At 34.4% G+C, this 18,099-nt stretch overlaps 2 protein-coding genes across 2 annotated transcripts; both read right to left on the bottom strand.

Annotated features, from left to right (window-relative positions):
- Nucleotides 1–3,144: 3,144 nt before the first annotated feature.
- On the bottom strand, nucleotides 3,145–7,310 carry LOC123659741 (ATP-dependent DNA helicase Q4). The gene has a single exon (XM_045594922.1). The coding sequence runs from the start codon at nucleotides 7,048–7,050 to the stop codon at nucleotides 3,190–3,192; it is 3,861 nt and encodes a 1,286-aa protein (XP_045450878.1). The 5' UTR covers nucleotides 7,051–7,310; the 3' UTR covers nucleotides 3,145–3,189.
- Nucleotides 7,311–13,350: 6,040 nt separating this feature from the next.
- On the bottom strand, nucleotides 13,351–17,293 carry LOC123659742 (xylosyltransferase oxt). Its single transcript, XM_045594923.1, has 4 exons — nucleotides 16,577–17,293; nucleotides 16,255–16,397; nucleotides 15,422–15,579; nucleotides 13,351–15,226 (listed from the first exon to the last, which is right to left on the bottom strand). The coding sequence occupies exons 1-4, from the start codon at nucleotides 17,161–17,163 to the stop codon at nucleotides 13,418–13,420; spliced, it is 2,697 nt and encodes an 898-aa protein (XP_045450879.1). The 5' UTR covers nucleotides 17,164–17,293; the 3' UTR covers nucleotides 13,351–13,417.
- Between the last annotated feature and the right edge of the window lie 806 nt (nucleotides 17,294–18,099).

Here is an 18,099-nt window from a genome sequence, read left to right on the forward strand (position 1 = left end):
CGGTGGGCGTTATTTAACGTAATCGGTTTCAGTAACTAGTTACGAAGCGAATAACCATATACGTAGTTTCGCCGATACGAATGTAACGATTATTTTACGTACGCAGTTTTTTTGCGTACGCAGTTTTATCAAAAACTTGACACAACGACCGGCGCATAAGCGTTTTGCCTAATAACGTAACACAATACGCAGATACGCTTACGCGTAGGATAAAAAGAGATGGCTATAAGTACTATAGGTGTATCTTTGTTGTCGAATATGCTCATGCGATTTTGAACTTAACGACTATGAACTTAAGTTTATTTTTATATGATCAGTTTTTAAAGAAATTTTAATTTCGGTCGTGTTTCTTTTTAAATATTTTCGAATTTACTATTTAGTATTAAAATTAATGTTATTGTCTCGCGTTGAAGTTTATACTAAAAAGTGTGGGTTTTTGTTGTATTTTTAATTATAATGTATGTAGATATCTCGAAAAATAATTAAAAGCTGTACATAAAATCAAATGAACTTCTAAATACGCCTGCATCGATTATTATGTCTATACAAAAATCAAAAAATTAATTTAAATAACATGTTTTGCAGCCAGTCGTGAGCCTGGATAAAGTATGAAGGGAAGTTAATTTGATTATACTAACCATCAATATTAACGTACGTAACGGCATTCGTATGTGTTACAATTTATAACATATAACTACTTCATAACCATAACTGATGCTGTATACAGAAATAACTAGTTACGAAAAATAAGCAGTTTCGAAACTAGTTACGCGTATCCACGAAACTACGTATAACCGATTACACATAAAAGACGTTACGACTCACGACTAGCGTGAGCTCATGTGTGTTATAGTTCGCGTCATGTAAAAAGAACGCTGGCCTTGAAGCTGCGCAGAAGCGATTTATCGGTCTATTTGGTGGTATGGGGTAGGGGGCGGCCGTGTTTATCATGTGTTGCATGCTTGCCGGTGTGCTATTGGTTGGACAGTTCGACGTCGACTCAAAATATTATCGCGCACAAAAGTTTTAAATTACGAAATAGTTTTACATAGAGAAGTGAGAAAAATTATTTATAATATATAATCCGCGTCATGTAAATAGAACGCTGGTTGTCAAAATGCGCAAAGGTAGATCAAGTGACCGGTGGTCGTGGACTTGCCGGAGTCAACGTGTCCAATGCGCAAAGGCGACTTACAGTGTTGCCAACTCTTGAAAAAACTTTTTCGTACTGTCCATTTTTTGGAACAGTCTTATTTGGTAGACAAACCACTGTCAATCGTAATTTACGTTTTTTCCGCATTTATCACTTAGTTTCACAACGTCAACACATTAGCATACGGACACTTGTAAAACTCCATTTACTATTTATTTCACAAAAAAACAAATATCAATTTATCATTTTAAACATATAAAAACTATTAAGATACTAATATCTAGAGTTCAGATAATTGATATTTTTGAATACGACATTTCAGTAACTAAAAAATTTGTTATTGCTTTTGTTTGAAAAAAAATTGTAATTTTGTAAAGTGATAATTATTATACTTATTTATTCGCACTGGTATTTCTAGTATTTTTTAATGTACCTACCAATAACCATTATACGAAGCAGCGAGTGAAAGCCTAATTAAAAAATAAAACAGTAGTACTTTTGTGCGCGAGTATACCCATGCGCAAACGCACCCCCTCCAGTTTCTTTCAGCGTGCTTTTTACATGACGCGAACTATACTTATAGTCACTAGTTCATCGCGCTGGGCGCGGGTTCGTGACCGCAGAGCTGGTTTTGTCGCACCGGAGACTATATTTCTTTACATATAGTTAAAGCTTAAAATTATAGTAAAAATAAAAAAAAAACAAGGAAAGAATGGACTTAAGCATGGTATGTCTGGACTAACTTCGACATTCTAAAAATTTTTTGGAGACATTACTTCCTTCTTTTTGATTAATTTTTATTTATGTCATACCGCGAATATTTTTTTGGGAACTATAGTTCAAAATATAATATAAGTGTCCTCAGGTCCACTACATTTCAAACTATAAGGGGTCGTCCATAAACTACGTCATACTTTACGGGGGGGTTCAACATGATATTTGAACTACATAACCATTAACGATTAACAAAAAAATTGAAGTTTAAATTCGTTGCCTCTTGTGATAAGTGATATCAATCGAGTTATACCCTTTTTGTAATTTTAACAGATGCAGAAACAGAACAAAATAAAGTTTTGTTTTTGTCTACTTCATGTCCTTCTATCTGCTATAGCTACGGAAATAATTTTGTTACAAAGTGATATAACTCTATTATATAAATCGTGAATATACCGATATTTGCAAAGTTGTACCCCTTTGTCAGTAAGCAATCATTTATTGGGTATTTTTAACACTATTTTTCGTGCTTTGTGTTTGTGATTTAAGGGCGATTGCATTGAATTTCACATTTAATTTTCAGTTAATTTTTCGTAAATACTGATTTGTCTAGAGTTATATCCCTTTGAACTTTCGTAGACTGGTAAAATTTAGGTAGATTCTGCAAAGAAAAATCGGCAAGAAACTCCACGGAGACTTAAAAATGTGTTCAATTATGAAAATAGTAAAATCTTGCATTAAATACATCGCCACACACACACATCATTACACATCTTTATTATTAATATAAGTACTTTTGAACCAAATAATAGGCTTTAGCTATTAATTTATTTAAAAAAAATTACATTTATTTCCTGGAAATTTTAAAATACTGTTATTCAAGCGCAGTTGTGCAGTCGATTGAGAGTTATAAATAAGGTATATGCTCGAAACGTTTATCAAATCTAATATTATATAAGCAATTTTAAAGAATAAAGTTACCCTTGACAATGATTAGTAATATCCATGCTTTAAAATATATCTAACAAACACTATAGTAGGATCTGTTTGAAGTAATTGTATTAGTAATCGTGTTCTTATCATAGTTCCATGTGAATTTAACTTATCATATTTAAAAAAAAAGAAAAAATGGATCTATGCATTTGGAGGGGAGTAGTCTCATTTTACCCTACATATACATATACATACATAATACGATTCTCATTCCACTATAGTTATTAAAAATGCTGGAGACAAATATCCGATTTAGCTAATGATAATAATTAAAAAAAAAGCAATTTATGAAAAATAAGTATAATTTATTAATTAAAAAAAAAATAATACTAAATTTTCATTTGGATAATTTGTTGTGTAGCTATCCTAACAATGCCATCAAAGTCTTCATGGATGTGTGACCTCCAAAATTTACACCTACCCCAAACTAAGGCGGGGTAGTTTGGTGATGATATGCCTTGAAAAATTCGAGCTATACTGCGTCCTGTAAACTTGCAATCTTTATAGGTCGCTATTAAAGCACGGACGTCAGATGTAACTCGTTCAACATCTAATGGTCGTTCCTGCAATACAAAATTATCTGGCAAATTGTTTTCTCTGGTAAAATAATTGTTAATTATCTGCTTTATTTCATTTGATTTTTCTTTGAGCGTTTCTTCAGTAAAAATAATATTGTCACACAACCTTGTTGATTTTTTTATAAATACTTTGTTAATTTCTTCCAATTGACATAACATTACTTTTTCTTGAGTATTTACAGTATTATGTAATTCATCCAATAAACTATCTAATTCTGAGGCCGACAAATCACCTGGAGTTTTAAGTCGGAAACCAAGTGTATTAAATTCAACCTTCAAGTGAGATCGTTTGGATACTCCATCTTTTATTGTCCATTCTAAGTTTTTTAGATGATACTTCGTCATGCCACTTTCCCATCCAATTGCAGCAGCTACTTCTATAACATTAAATTCTAGAATACTATTCTTAGTAATATTTGAGTTCTTTTTTCCTTCTATTAAGTATGCCATAGCAAGAGGAGGGCTTGTTTTAGCTGCTTCTAGAATTTTCATTGGTCCACCATAAGATGAAATTTTACACATTGTGTAAGCATTGTTAAGTACTTTTACGTAATGTTTATGATGAAGTTCTACATAACATAATAATGTGGCTATATTTTCAGAAGGTAAATCTAATTCTTCAACAGTATCATCAATTGGGATACTTACTTCATGACCTTCACATCTTAATGGATGTTTTGATAATTTATTTGACAAATTTGCTGAGGAACTACATTTACAAGGTATAAATACTTTCTGGAGAAGTTTTCTAATTACTGGTCTATCAATAAAGTTTGCATAAATATGCTTGAGTAATTCATCTTTATCATTACTATTTTCACTCATAAAAACATGACAATATGCAGGCTGTCCGTCTCTACCAGCCCTACCAACTTCTTGTACATAAGACTCAAAACTTGGAGGCATGTTATAGTGAATAATACATCTGATATCAGGTTTATTAATGCCCATACCAAATGCCACTGTAGCAACAATAACTTTCAAGGAACCATCCATAAAATGTTTTTGAATTTTTCTTCTTTGAGCTGCTGACATTCCTGCGTGATAAGCTTCCGCAATATAAGACATTCTCTTGCGTTTTTTACTTTCCTTTTCCATATTGATTTTTCCTGGCTGTGAGAGACATGATCTTATGATACCAGCTACTCGTTCACATTCATTTCTTCTAATACAATACACTATTATAGAATTGAATGAATTAATTTTTTCTGAAGCTAATAAAGATACAATTGCTCTATCTTTATCTTTTTCAAAAGAAATAGACAAGTGAAGATTGTCTGGTAATGGAGGATTTGTTAAAACCCCTTTTAAACCATCTGATATATTGATATGACTAATTATGCTATTAATAGTTGGCTTACTTGCTGTAGCTGTTAAGCCAAGAATGCATGTGACATTCAATTTTTCCCTTAATACTCTACAGATCATGAGATAACTGGGTCGAAAATTATGGCTCCATTGGGAAACACAATGAACTTCATCAATGCAAGCAAACGCAATCTTTGGTAGAGATTTAAATAACCCTGCAAACCCACTAGAAGTGTCGCCAGCAACTAAAGCTTCTGGTGATATTAAAAGAACATTTATTTCTCCACTTTTGACATACTCAATAATTTTACGTCTCTGTGTTGGTTGTTGATTAGTATGTAAGCATGCTGCTTTTAAAAAATCTGGCATGCTAAGTACTTGATCTTCCATCAGTGAAACAAGTGGAGATATAACTAAAGTAATGCATTTATAATATTTACTATAAAGATAGGCCGGAAGTTGATAACAAAGAGACTTTCCACCTCCAGTTGATAGTATGAGTAATGTGGACAATCCACAAAGAATTCTATTAATAGCTTGTTCTTGTCCTGGACGGAATGATTTATGTCCAAACTTATTTAGTGCCTCATATAATTCTTCTGAATTTTCTTTACCTTCTGCATATATAGGTTGAATGCTAGTTGCTGCATCTGGTGTTTCAGCTAGTAGTTGTAAAAATTCTTCAGGAACTTTACTAGCTTCAAATAAAACTGAACTTAGTTGCTCTTCTAATGGTTTGTCATTCTCCTGTTTCTTATTATCACTAATAATTTTTTCCATGTCTTCCAATGTCAACATACTGGGTTCTTCGCAACTATCTAAAGGAAGCAGTGTATCACCCCGATGAGCTGTACAATAACGAGCCATATGCCCTTCTAATCCACATTTAAAGCATGATATTTTACCTTGTTCAGGAAACTCCATTCCAGCATGGAGAGCTTTCTTATCTTTCCACAATTGTTTTTTGTATTTTGAATAGCTAATATTCCTCTTACCTCGAACAAATACTTTTTTTTCTATATTAATTTTAACAAAGTTTTCATTTAGAGTACCATTTTGGATTTTCTTTTCAATCTTATCATATTCCATTACTCTTTGGGTAATTTTATCTATTTTTGTAGGGGTTTCTATAGTTTTTAGGATATCTGAAACCTTATTGTGCCTAGGATTTACTTTTTCATTCAAACCAAATGGCAAATAGTCCGAAATGTCCGGAGGATTTAATGTCTCTTTAATAGGATTTTTAATGCCTTTATTTTTATCAACATCTCTTTTATTATTATTTGATTTTACCTTTTTGCAATTTTTACTTTTGATGTCAATAGCATCATTTTTTTCTTCTTCATGTCGGCTTGTGTTATCAGCAATATCTTCAGTCTTTTGTTTTTTGAGAGCTGGCTTAATTTTGTTTATAACTATATCATCATCGGATTCACTGTTTTCTACATAATCACACAGTTTTTCTATGGGTTCTACTGGTACTGTAATATTTCCCATCCCATACATTTTCACTTGATCATCAATTTGAATATCATTAATAATACCTGTTGCTCTTTCAACCCAACCACTGTTTATTTGTCTTAATGAACAATTTTTTGATATATTTGCAAAATCACATAAAGAAAATGAAGATTCATTACTATGTGAGTCTTTATATGTTTGTTGTGGAATAAATGTTTTATTCATTGTATCTTCTACATTAGTTTCATTAGTTGTTTTTAGAGGAACACAATCTTTCATTACATCATTCTCTATTGAACCAGACTTGTTAATATCTGGTGGCCGTGTGGGCAAATTTTTCTCCAATGAATTATTATTTTTAAATTGTTGAACCTGACTTTTAGCTGTGATACTTTTTCTAGGATTTCTAAGCGAAAATTTCGTGTTTTTAAATAATTTTTTTGACAAGTTATCCATTGAAGAACTTTCATTAATTAAATTTGTTTTTGGACTTGATAATAATCTGTCAAGTTCTTTTGCACTAGGCAAATCCGGCAATAGTGAATCTGGAGTTATTACATCAGTGTGTGTGAAAAACGTTTCATTTTCCAACTGAGGAATTGCTTCTGGAGATAAAACTGATTCATCATTGTTGACATAAAAAGACAAAGAATTTTCCAGAGCTAAACTTTTGAGTTGAAAATACTTTTTATATGCATATTTTATATTCACTGGAGCTTCTTTTATATCGAACTTTGACGGAGTTCGAGAATGTTTAATTTTAAAGTCTTTTTCCCAATTTTTCACCATTAACTTATACTTTACGTATGTTTTATCTTTTTTTATATCTTCTAATAAATCCATGATTTAAATTAAATCCACAGTAAACTTAATTGTTATTGTTTATTGATTTTGAATAAAAATACACACGACACGAGTGACACTCAGCTAAATAGTACATTAAACCTACCAAAGAACATAATACTGATAAAATGAAAATACTGGATAATACTCAAGTCAACCGTCAACGTCAATTTTTCGCGCCTTTACTTTGACACGTTTTTCTTGGTGCTCCCGCAGACTAACAATTGTAAGTTGGCCGACTAAATCGCAGAGTATACTAATAGGTATAGTGACATATGCTAGCCCGCACATCTTCTCCAACTAAATTATCCAACTAATTAATTGGATACCGATCGCATCAGAATCGAAATTCACTTCCAATCGACGTCCAACTGTTCGTTAGCACGAAGTAATGATTAAACTAATTTAATCGTAACAATTGTATGAAATTCTTGTGATTAAATTAGTTTAACCTCAATGTGACCACATGATAAACATCGGCTTTCGATTAAATTAAAAATCATCAAAATCGTTTTACCTAGTAAAAAGTTATGCGACTTTTCGAGAGTTTCCCTCGATTTCTCTGGAATCCCACTACCAGATCCTGGTTTCCTTATCATGGTACCAAGCTAGGGATTTCCTTTCCAACGAAACAAGAATTATCAAAATCAGTTCATAAACGACAGAGTTATCCCCGAAGATACATAATATATATATATATATATATATATATATATATATATATATATATATATATATTTTATGTACATATATATATATATATATATATATATTGTTAGCATACTCTCGATTATTTTAATACGTTTCGTGACGTTATGCAACAGTGTTAATAAAAATAGTTCCCTACCCGCTAATACGTTTTGTAACGTCATGCAACAACGTCAATAAAAGCAGTCCCTACCCGTTCAGAGGGCTCATTTGCTTCTCGGCTTTCGGAACGATAGGTCGTTGTTACATGACGAGTGCGTTGATCATTTTTATATTCAAAGTAACGGTTGTTTGCTTGGTTAATTTAAATTGTAATCCTCGGTCATTATTTTCGATTAAGTTAGTGGTTAAGGTTAATGTTTGTGATAATTGTTATATTTGTAAAAATGAGTAATAAATAGAAGTTAAGTGTTCGGTTCTCTGTCTCTTTTTTTTTAAATAAATAAGTTTGTTTCTCCTAAAATCAGAAGTGGGATAGCTCCTTACGACACCACTTCATAAGCAAACAGCCGTTAATTTGAAATCGTCATGCCGCGTTCACGATCGTGCGGTTCGTGTTTACATAGTCGATCAGGTAGTACTCCTAGCCGTGAAAATAGGCAGTCCCGCGGTAAATCTATAAGGAACGAACAAACGCGCAATAGGCCGTCACGGGTAAATCACCGTCGTCATAGATCGCGAAGTGAATCTGACGATGAAAGGTTATCTCAGGTGTGTGCAATCGTCGCGAGTGGGCGTCGTGTCAACTTACTGAACGTTCCCTGCGACCACGCAGGCTGTGTACGGAGAATCGCGAACGGTTATCACGCAGTAGCAGTGAGTATTCGTTACTTTCTGGTAGATCTCGTTTGCGCAGATGTAGTAGTTCGAATAATCGTACGATAGATGCGATTATGACTCGTCTGTCTGCTATCGAGCAATCGACAGTCAACTCATTACGAAATTTGTTACAAACTGACGTACGAAACTGGTAACGTACTTGTAGTGGAGAACAATGCGTCCACGAGGGCCGCAGAGTTATGTCTCAAATTTATACAGCTGTGCGCAATTTTAGAGCGTTTTATAGTGAAGTTGACGTGAAGTAGACGTGTTATAGAGAAGATTTTGAGGGCTTATCGCGAGTCGCTAATTGTTTTAAGGGCGATGCCAAAATTTGATTAAACGAATGGACCAGTAATGATCGTTCGTCGTTCAATTTCTGTCGCGAGTTTAGGTCGTGTGGGTAGTTGTTTACGGGATGAAGCGCAGTCGTGGTTAAATGATTGTGTGATGCAGGATAGAACGTGAAGCAGCTTTAAGTCGAGTATCTTTTTAGAAACAGGTAGAATATCTTGGTTGATTAATTTACCAAGGTCAGGTGAGGCCGAGACCTAGTAAAATTGAAGCACTTATTCAGTCACCGAAGCCTACCGTTGCAAGACAGGTTAGCCAATTTCTAGTTCTTACAGGCTATATCCGTCATTATATTGCGTCCTATTCCACCAAAACTGCTTGTATTACCAAATTATTAAGAAACGGCAAATCTTTGCTGTAGTTGACCTTGTCTTTGTGATTAAAATCTAGCAAGCACTTACAGTGTGCTTAGCGTACTCCCGCATAATCGGTACGAGTTTAAGTTGCTGGCAGGCTCCTATGGTAAGACGATACGAGCAGCTTCTGAACACATGGTTCAGTGGTTCGGCGAGTGGACGCCGGACACGTGCTTCGTATTCTTCGATAACGGTTGGTATACACCGCCATGGTAACAGTACGGGTAAGCAAACGTGGAGCCTCTGCTATCATTATCATTACAGCCTATACAGTCCACTGCTGGACATGGGCCTCCACAAGTTTGCGCCAAGCGTGGCGTGAACTCGTGTGTTTTGCCCGTGGTCGCCACGCTGGCTGGGTTCGTGGCCGCGGGGCTGGCTTTGTCACGCCGGGGGCGCTGCTGCCCATCTTCGGCCTGTGTATTTCGGGGCCAGCGGTTGGATGGTTGTCTCGCCACCGGTCGGCTTTTTGGGTTCCATGGTGGTGGCGGAACTGTGTTGTCCCTTGGTCGCTTCTTACGACACCCGCGGGAAGAGAGAGGGTGGCTGTGTTCCTTAGTACCGTAGCCACACAGTACTATATTTACACTGCTATATTTTTCATGAATTAGCAAGCTAACCAATTGCCGTATTTTACAGCAATGTACATAAATAGTGTGGTATGTGAGATGCCTTTACGTGTGGTCACGCGTGTCGGCGTAGTCATGCGTTTGGTGGCTCCGTATATGGATGCGGCGTGGTGCGGAGCGGTACACGTGCGATGGCACCTGCACGTTGCTGGCACGACGTGACAAAATGACCGTTTTGTTATTTGAGACAAGCGTAATACTGCCTCTGTCTGCTTTCTGTGATGGGTATTGCGTAATACTGCCTCTACCTAAGGGATATCGCGTAATACTGCCTCTGTCCCTGGAACACATCGTGGGTATCGCGTAATACTGCCTCTGCCCGTAAGATAAAGTAAATGTTGTGTGATGGGTATTGCGTAATACAGCCTCTGCCCAAGGGATATCGCGTAATACTGCCTCTGTCCCTGGATCACCTGATGGATATCGCGTAATACTGCCTCTGTCCGTTGATTACATAGTGGATATCGCGTAATACTGCCTCTGTCCCTGGATCATATAGTGGATATCGCGTAATACTGCCTCTGTCCCTGGATCACCTGATGGATATCGCGTAATACTGCCTCTGTCCGTTGATTACATAGTGGATATCGCGTAATACTGCCTCTGTCCCTGGATCATATAGTGGATATCGCGTAATACTGCCTCTGTCCCTGGATCACATGATGGATATCGCGTAATACTGCCTCTGTCCGTTGATAACATAGTGGATATCGCGTAATACTGCCTCTGTCCCTGGATCACATAGTTGATATCGCGTAATACTGCCTCTGTCCGTTGATTACATAGTGGATATCGCGTAATACTGCCTCTGTCCCTGGATCACATAGTGGATATCGCGTAATACTGCCTCTGTCTCTGGATCACATGATGGATGTCGCGTAATACTACCTCTGTGGCAACTGTTGATTAAACTCATATTTTGTTATTTATTTCTCTTGAACAGAGTCTGCTACAGACGATGAATGTGACAATGCTCAGCTTGGGCCTTCGACGGCTCCCGCTACTGCTTCCCCAGGAGTTCTCCCTGGAGACGGCGAGCTCGAGTCCTTATCAGCGTCCACCAACTAGCCAGCGCTCGTGGTGAAAATGTGCACCGGGGACGGCGCACGGTCAGGAGAGGCCGTGTTAGCATACTCTCGATTATTTTAATACGTTTCGTGACGTTATGCAACAGTGTTAATAAAAATAGTTCCCTACCCGCTAATACGTTTTGTAACGTCATGCAACAACGTCAATAAAAGCAGTCCCTACCCGTTCAGAGGGCTCATTTGCTTCTCGGCTTTCGGAACGATAGGTCGTTGTTACATGACGAGTGCGTTGATCATTTTTATATTCAAAGTAACGGTTGTTTGCTTGGTTAATTTAAATTGTAATCCTCGGTCATTATTTTCGATTAAGTTAGTGGTTAAGGTTAATGTTTGTGATAATTGTTATATTTGTAAAAATGAGTAATAAATAGAAGTTAAGTGTTCGGTTCTCTGTCTCTTTTTTTTAAATAAATAAGTTTGTTTCTCCTAAAAATATATATATATATATATATATATATATATATACTGGTCAAATTGAGTAACCTCCTCCTTTTTTAAGTCGGTTAAAAAATACAATTATTATAATCTTTTGAAAATTCAGTGAATTTACATTAATTTGACATATCACGTCACGACTAACGTCAAAATGCATTCGGATCTACAAATGTTACCATATGAAAAAAAGGCTCCCTACGAAAAATTACCTTACCCTAGGTTCATTGCAATGGCAATACTTTAACTATTCTATAATACTTACTAAAGTTAAAATAGCGATCAAAAAACGAAACTTCGGCTTAACCATTAGTTAGTATCTTAACTATAGTCAATTTGACAAATAGTTAACTCTACTTTTACTACGGATCAAAAAACCGGCCCTAAGTTGTAAACGTCCGCACACGTACGCAATTTAGTTGTTCGGTAGTCGGCGGCACAGAGTACTTTATTATATATAGGAAAGTCGGCGGTGAGTGTGTAGTAAGTGTGCGGGAGCACTAAGCTGATGAATGCTTGACGAGAGCGTTACGTAAATTGTAATCGGGCGAGGCGAACAGAATTGGAAAGGAAAGGTATAAGTTAACTAAGATAAAGACTGAGAGTTACGTTTCGTACCGTGCCTCGGAGAGCACGTTAAGTCCCGTTTGTTATCATGCACACCTGATAGCGATCGTTACTCATAGTAGGGAATATATCCGCCAACCCGCATTGGAGCAGCGTGGTGGATTAAGCTCCCCCTATGTCCAGTAGTGGGATATTACGGGCTGAAGCGTACGTTTCGAAAGTTTTATTTCAGTCGTGTGGTCTACAGCACACTCGTTTTTTTTGTAATGTTTTATTTTACTTATTATTTTTCAATTCACGGAGAACAGAAATACAGTGTGGGGCTCTTCCACTTAACCCGTATGGAACTGTTTAGATATAATACCTACCTTATGGAAAAAAAATCATAAGCCTCATAAAAATATGGACAAATGCAGACCAAATTTAATCCTCGTAGATATCATACCCTCTCATAGGTCAAAATGAATTTGCCCATGTTATTATGAGGTTTATCAGATTTTTCAATAGGGTACTTACACCTACACTTAATCGGGACAAATTCTTATCGATAGAGAATGTTCGTCAAGATTATTTATGTCAACCTAAAAAGTGGTTTTTCTGAAATTATGAAAAAATGAGGGCAAGGTATTAGGGACACTTGTTTCGTAAACAATCAAACTCGCAATCGTAAGCGCACCAGCTAGCTGCTGTGAGCGATAAATGAGTTTTCTTTCTATATATTAGCGCCATCGCGGCCATACTTTGCATCCAAGTTAGGACAAGGTTTGTTTAATAGGAAATAAAAAGAATTTTTCGTTTGTAATATAGGAAATAAAAATGAAAAATATTTTCGCAAGCAAAAATATTGTAGGGAGTACGAAATTCGCAGTAATATTTATCTATTCATAAAATCGAGTAATGCCTCGTTAGCGTTTTAAAACCCTTTTTTGTGCCGCCATGTTTAACTAAAGTATATCGAAAAGTTTTTTAGGGTATCATTTTTAGAATTCTTGTTAGTGAAAAGCCACTGATCTTAAATTATACACGGATTTTGATGAAATTAAGTTTCATTATAAGCCTAGTCTATATAGGCTTCAAAAGATCATACGATAACGCATAGAAGCGTAGCATGAATAATCGTCATTGCTGGTTAGTTTAGCATGAAAAAAACATAAATTATGAACAATTTTTTGCAAGAAATAACTCCTACAATTGATTTCAAAATAAAACCTTAGTAACTTTATTTTATAATAATTTTTGGATTTCAGATAGATATAAATAAAATCTCAACTGTAATAGTAACAGTATAATTATTTACAACTATTATTTTATTAACTGATAAGAATTTTTAATTGAACACAACTTAGGTATTTTTATTTGTCATTGGTTTCATTTTTATTTTATTATTATAAAAATTAGTACTTTGCATACAATATCAAATTCTTTTTAAACGACCTGATTTTTTATCTGTTTTTCCAATAGAGCCCTTTGGATCAGGATAATAAGAACTCCAATCTGATAACAAGCATTGCTGAAATTTGTAATTACCACATGAAACATGTTTATCAATATTGGTGTCCTGATGTATTATACAAGAACCTAACACATTATAAAACTCTAAATTTAAACTATCTATCCATTCTAATAAGTCATCATTAATTCTCTTGATATTAGCATTGGATATTTTGGATAACAAATTCTTTTCGTCTTGATCAGGTAAAAAATGAACCGATTTTATATATGTAAAATTTTTGTATGAGTTTTGTGAACCACTATGGACTAAACTAGCCTCTTGATGAGTTAATTCTTTCCCAGAAAAGTATTCAAACGGTGTTATTAAGAATTTTGTTTGTGCAATTAAATTTGATTGATCAAATAAACCCACTCTCCAAATACCCGGCAGTAATGGTTGTTTTACATTAGGTTTAATAAAATTAGTAAGGTTATTCTCATCTCTTTGAATAATATTTACGTCTGCCACCATACCAGTTGGATCTAACCAAATTGTTGTAAAGTTTCCAGTATATTTATCAACATTTGCAGTAAATTCGTACAGTAACAAAGGTTCTGACAAAGGTCCCAAAATATTACCTAAGTTTCTAAAAGTCATTTCTTTTTGATCATACTCTGAATTAACTTTAAATTTTTTTATAAAGTCAACATTTCGATTCTCAAAATTTAAATTTAAATGATGCTTTGGCTTATACCAAGTTTCTAAAAATACTTCTTTATTATTTATTATTGCTTTGTGTAATATCAAGTTCCCTTTGTACACATCAGCATATTTATAAACATTCACTTCTAGAATTTCACCCACTCGAATATGACAGTCCTCTGCACTTAATACTTTAGCATTCAAACGAACAATACTGCCAGCGTGAGTGAGAATAGTATCATCTGTGGGAGCTGTTAAATCATCAATATCATAAAGATTTTGCCAGTATGCATCTAAATTATTAATTAAATAATGATCAGTATAACCTATATATTGTTCTACTCTAGTAATTATTTCTTGATTTATTATGGGTTCAAATTTTCTTGCAAAATATAGCTGCCTTGATTGGGTATTTTGTAATCTTGGCCAGTCTTCAGTTTTAAAATCATTTGGAGAACATCCACACCAATCCACAACATGTTTGTATTGACATTTACAACCTAGTTTTCTTTTCCAATTTGTAACATGTAAATTGTTATCTACATATGTATTACAAAAATGTGAATTACGTAACACAGTGTGAAAATAAGACTCAGCAGGCAGTAAAGTATGTTTAAATATCACATCCAAGCCAGTAAGTAGTTCATCAGGCTCCCCAGTAATGTATGATACAAACTCAGGGGATAAAGCTACCCAATCACTGCCTCCGTCTACAATTATACCCTGAGGTAATTTTCGTTCGCCAACTCTCCACATGTGTGTTTCACATTCAATAAAAGTTTTATCAAGGCCTTGTTTCTTAATAAATCTCTGAACCTCTCTTCCGTGAGATTTTACGAAATTAAAACCTTTATTTACAGTCAGAAATACTTCAAGTTCTTCTAATGATTTTATAGGAAAATCACTTTCACTTAAGTTTATAACATAGTCCCATTTCCAACCTAGCTGCGATATATCCCTCATGGATGTGAGCAACATTCTCAGAAGAGATGCACCTCCCCATATTGTCGAGTATCTTTTTGTTGCTAACTTTATATTTGAAAATTCTTTCTCCAACTTTGATAATTTTCGATGTAAGTAATCTTGCCTCTGGAAAAACAAAATTATCAAAATGAAATAAAAAAGTATGTATTCGTAACTCAAAGCTAACAACTTTTTTGTTCATTAATAGAGTTATTTTTTTAAGGCATAACCTAGTAACTTAGTAATAAGTACAAAATTAGAAAAACTGAAATAAATGAAAATTAGGAATATTTAACATTTTTTTATGTAAGATATACTTACTCTATCAACATGAATATAGAAGTAATGGTTAGTTCTATAGAGAGCGTTTATTAACCTATATACTTGACGGAGTGCTCTTCCATTTAGTGTTAAAAGGAATACAATCTGAACTTTAGAGACTACATTATGCGGATTTATAGGCATTTGTGGAAAAAACTCTGAAAAAAAAATTGTGTGTGTATAATTATCTATATACTGCCCAACATAACATATTATATTGCAATATATATTATAACATGCTGTAAAGCTACAGCAATATATAATATAGCCACCTCCTCTCTTCCCGTGGGTGTTGTAAGAGGCGACTAAGGGATAACAAAGTCTCACTACCACCTTGGAGCTGTAAACCAACTATCCAACTGCTGGCTTTCAAATACACAGATCAAAGACAAGCGACAGCATCTTCAGTGCAATGAAGCTAGCACTGCCGTCACCAACCCAACTGCCCTGCCTGGTTGGTGATTATGGGCAAAACTCTATGAGTTCGCTGCAGAAATTTTGGTTCTCAGACAGCAGTTGTGGTAACAGTGGGGCAGAGAGTGCTACGATTACATCATGAGAAGAATGCTATAGAGAACAACGCTTCAGCCTGTAATATCCCACTACTGGGCATAGGCCTCTTTCTCCATGTAGGAGAAAGATCATAGCTTAATCCACCACGCTGCTCCATTGCAGGTTGGTGGATATATTCTCTACTATGAGTAATAATCGCTATCAGGTGTACATGATAACAACCGGGACCGACGGCATAACGTGCTCTCCGAGGCACGGTGGGGAGACCCACAAGGACTACATAGAGAATAAAGTAATGGCAAAAAAAAATTAATACTAACTGTCCAGGCCCGTCTCATATACATTCATAGTGAAATATCCACCACATGCTTTTGTTGAATCACCAGGACACTTCATATCACATGAGCCATCAGAGGTTTTAGAAGATTCTGGTGGCACATTTTCACCACAAAAACATTCTGACCTAAAAGATGTTTTACAGTTATGTACTTTTGGTTTAATTTCGATATAATAATAAATTTAATATTTACGTATTTAAAGAAGCTAATATCTACTTCATCATTTTATAAATTAACCAAATTAAATTAAGTCTTCAACAATGTCTTCATGAATAAATTGTCCTTGTAAATATTTCTGACTTACGCGTATTGAACTCCTGCATACGGGAATCCTGCTTGAACACAAATATCCAAACAAAATTTTGGAGAGTTTGTATTTGCATAGTTACCGTAAAAACTTGTTAGTAATCGCAGTTTCTTTTCATCTAAGTAACATCCTAGATGATGTCCATAAGTCTTTTCTTTCGAAGTACAGTGATTTGGTAAATTTGTTGGATAAAATTGTTCATTCTGTATAAGACAAGTTTTATTAACAATTTCTTGTTTACATATTTGAGTTTTGGCACGATGAATAGCTGATATGGCTTCTCGACTTCTTACTTCACAATTTGGTGTAAAATCTAATTCTTCTAATCTCAGTTGCGGTATAGCTTTATTACGATTTCTTGATGATAAGTCCTCGTCGTCTTCAATATTAGGTCCAAGTTTTCTAGCGGAAACATCACCTAATTCATTTCTAAGTATTGATGTATATCCTTGCCTCTTAAGTAAATTGTCATGAACAGAAGGAAAGAAACTTATTGAAATAAATAATTGAGCAAAAAACGTTATTAAAACAATTAACCCCAAACACTTTGCATACTTATAAAAAATCCTACGAACAATCGCCATTATGACCGGGAGGCATCATATTACATTTTTAAGAAAAAAATTGAAAATAAATCTTTGAAAACCGCATTTATAATACCAATATTATTATTCGTTATTATGATAAACAATTAGTTCAGTTAGTTCCACAGAGCATAGTAGTACTTACCAAAGAGTATGGTACTATTACTATATAAATATAGGTACTCTTTGGAGCATACTTGAACCTACCCCACCCCAGCCCGCAAAATAATGATATTTGTAATAAAAAAAATACTAATTGATAGATTTTGAATTGCTCAATTCAACTACGTTGTCCTTTTAAATTGCTCACCTCAAATTATATAATTAAAAATCAAAATTTAAAAAAAAAAATCAAATATTTTCAAACTCCTATATCTTTCGATGTATACAATATTTTAAATTGCTCAAAGTGTTAAAAAACTGCTCAAGTTGCATTTATAATTGCTCAAGTATAGTTTGGAACAGATCCACTTCCCTTAATTTTTAAATAAATATAAATAGTTTGCACAAATAAAATATTGATATTTGTAAAAAAAAAATAATACTAATCGATACATTTTCAATAGCTCAATTCGACTACGTTGTCCTTTTAAATTGCTCACCTCAAATTATTTAATTATAAATTTAAAAAGTCGTTGAAAAATATTCTTTTATCAATATTTTCAAACTCCTGTATCTTTTGATGTATACAATATTTTAAATTGCTCAACGTGTTAAAACCGTGATGAAGTTGCATTTATAATTGCTCAAGTACAGATTTGAACAGCTCCACTTTCCGTAATTTTTAAATAAATATAAATAGTTTGAACAAATTTAACGTTTATATCATAAGACAGGTGTACGCTGCGCGTACGCATAGACAATGATGCGAAGCAAAAAATTGCGGATATTCGTAATAAAAAAGATACTAATCGATAGATATTCAATAGCTCAATT

This window comes from Melitaea cinxia, chromosome 14 (genome assembly GCF_905220565.1).
Source record: "Melitaea cinxia chromosome 14, ilMelCinx1.1, whole genome shotgun sequence".
NCBI classification, from domain to species: Eukaryota; Metazoa; Arthropoda; class Insecta; order Lepidoptera; family Nymphalidae; genus Melitaea; species Melitaea cinxia.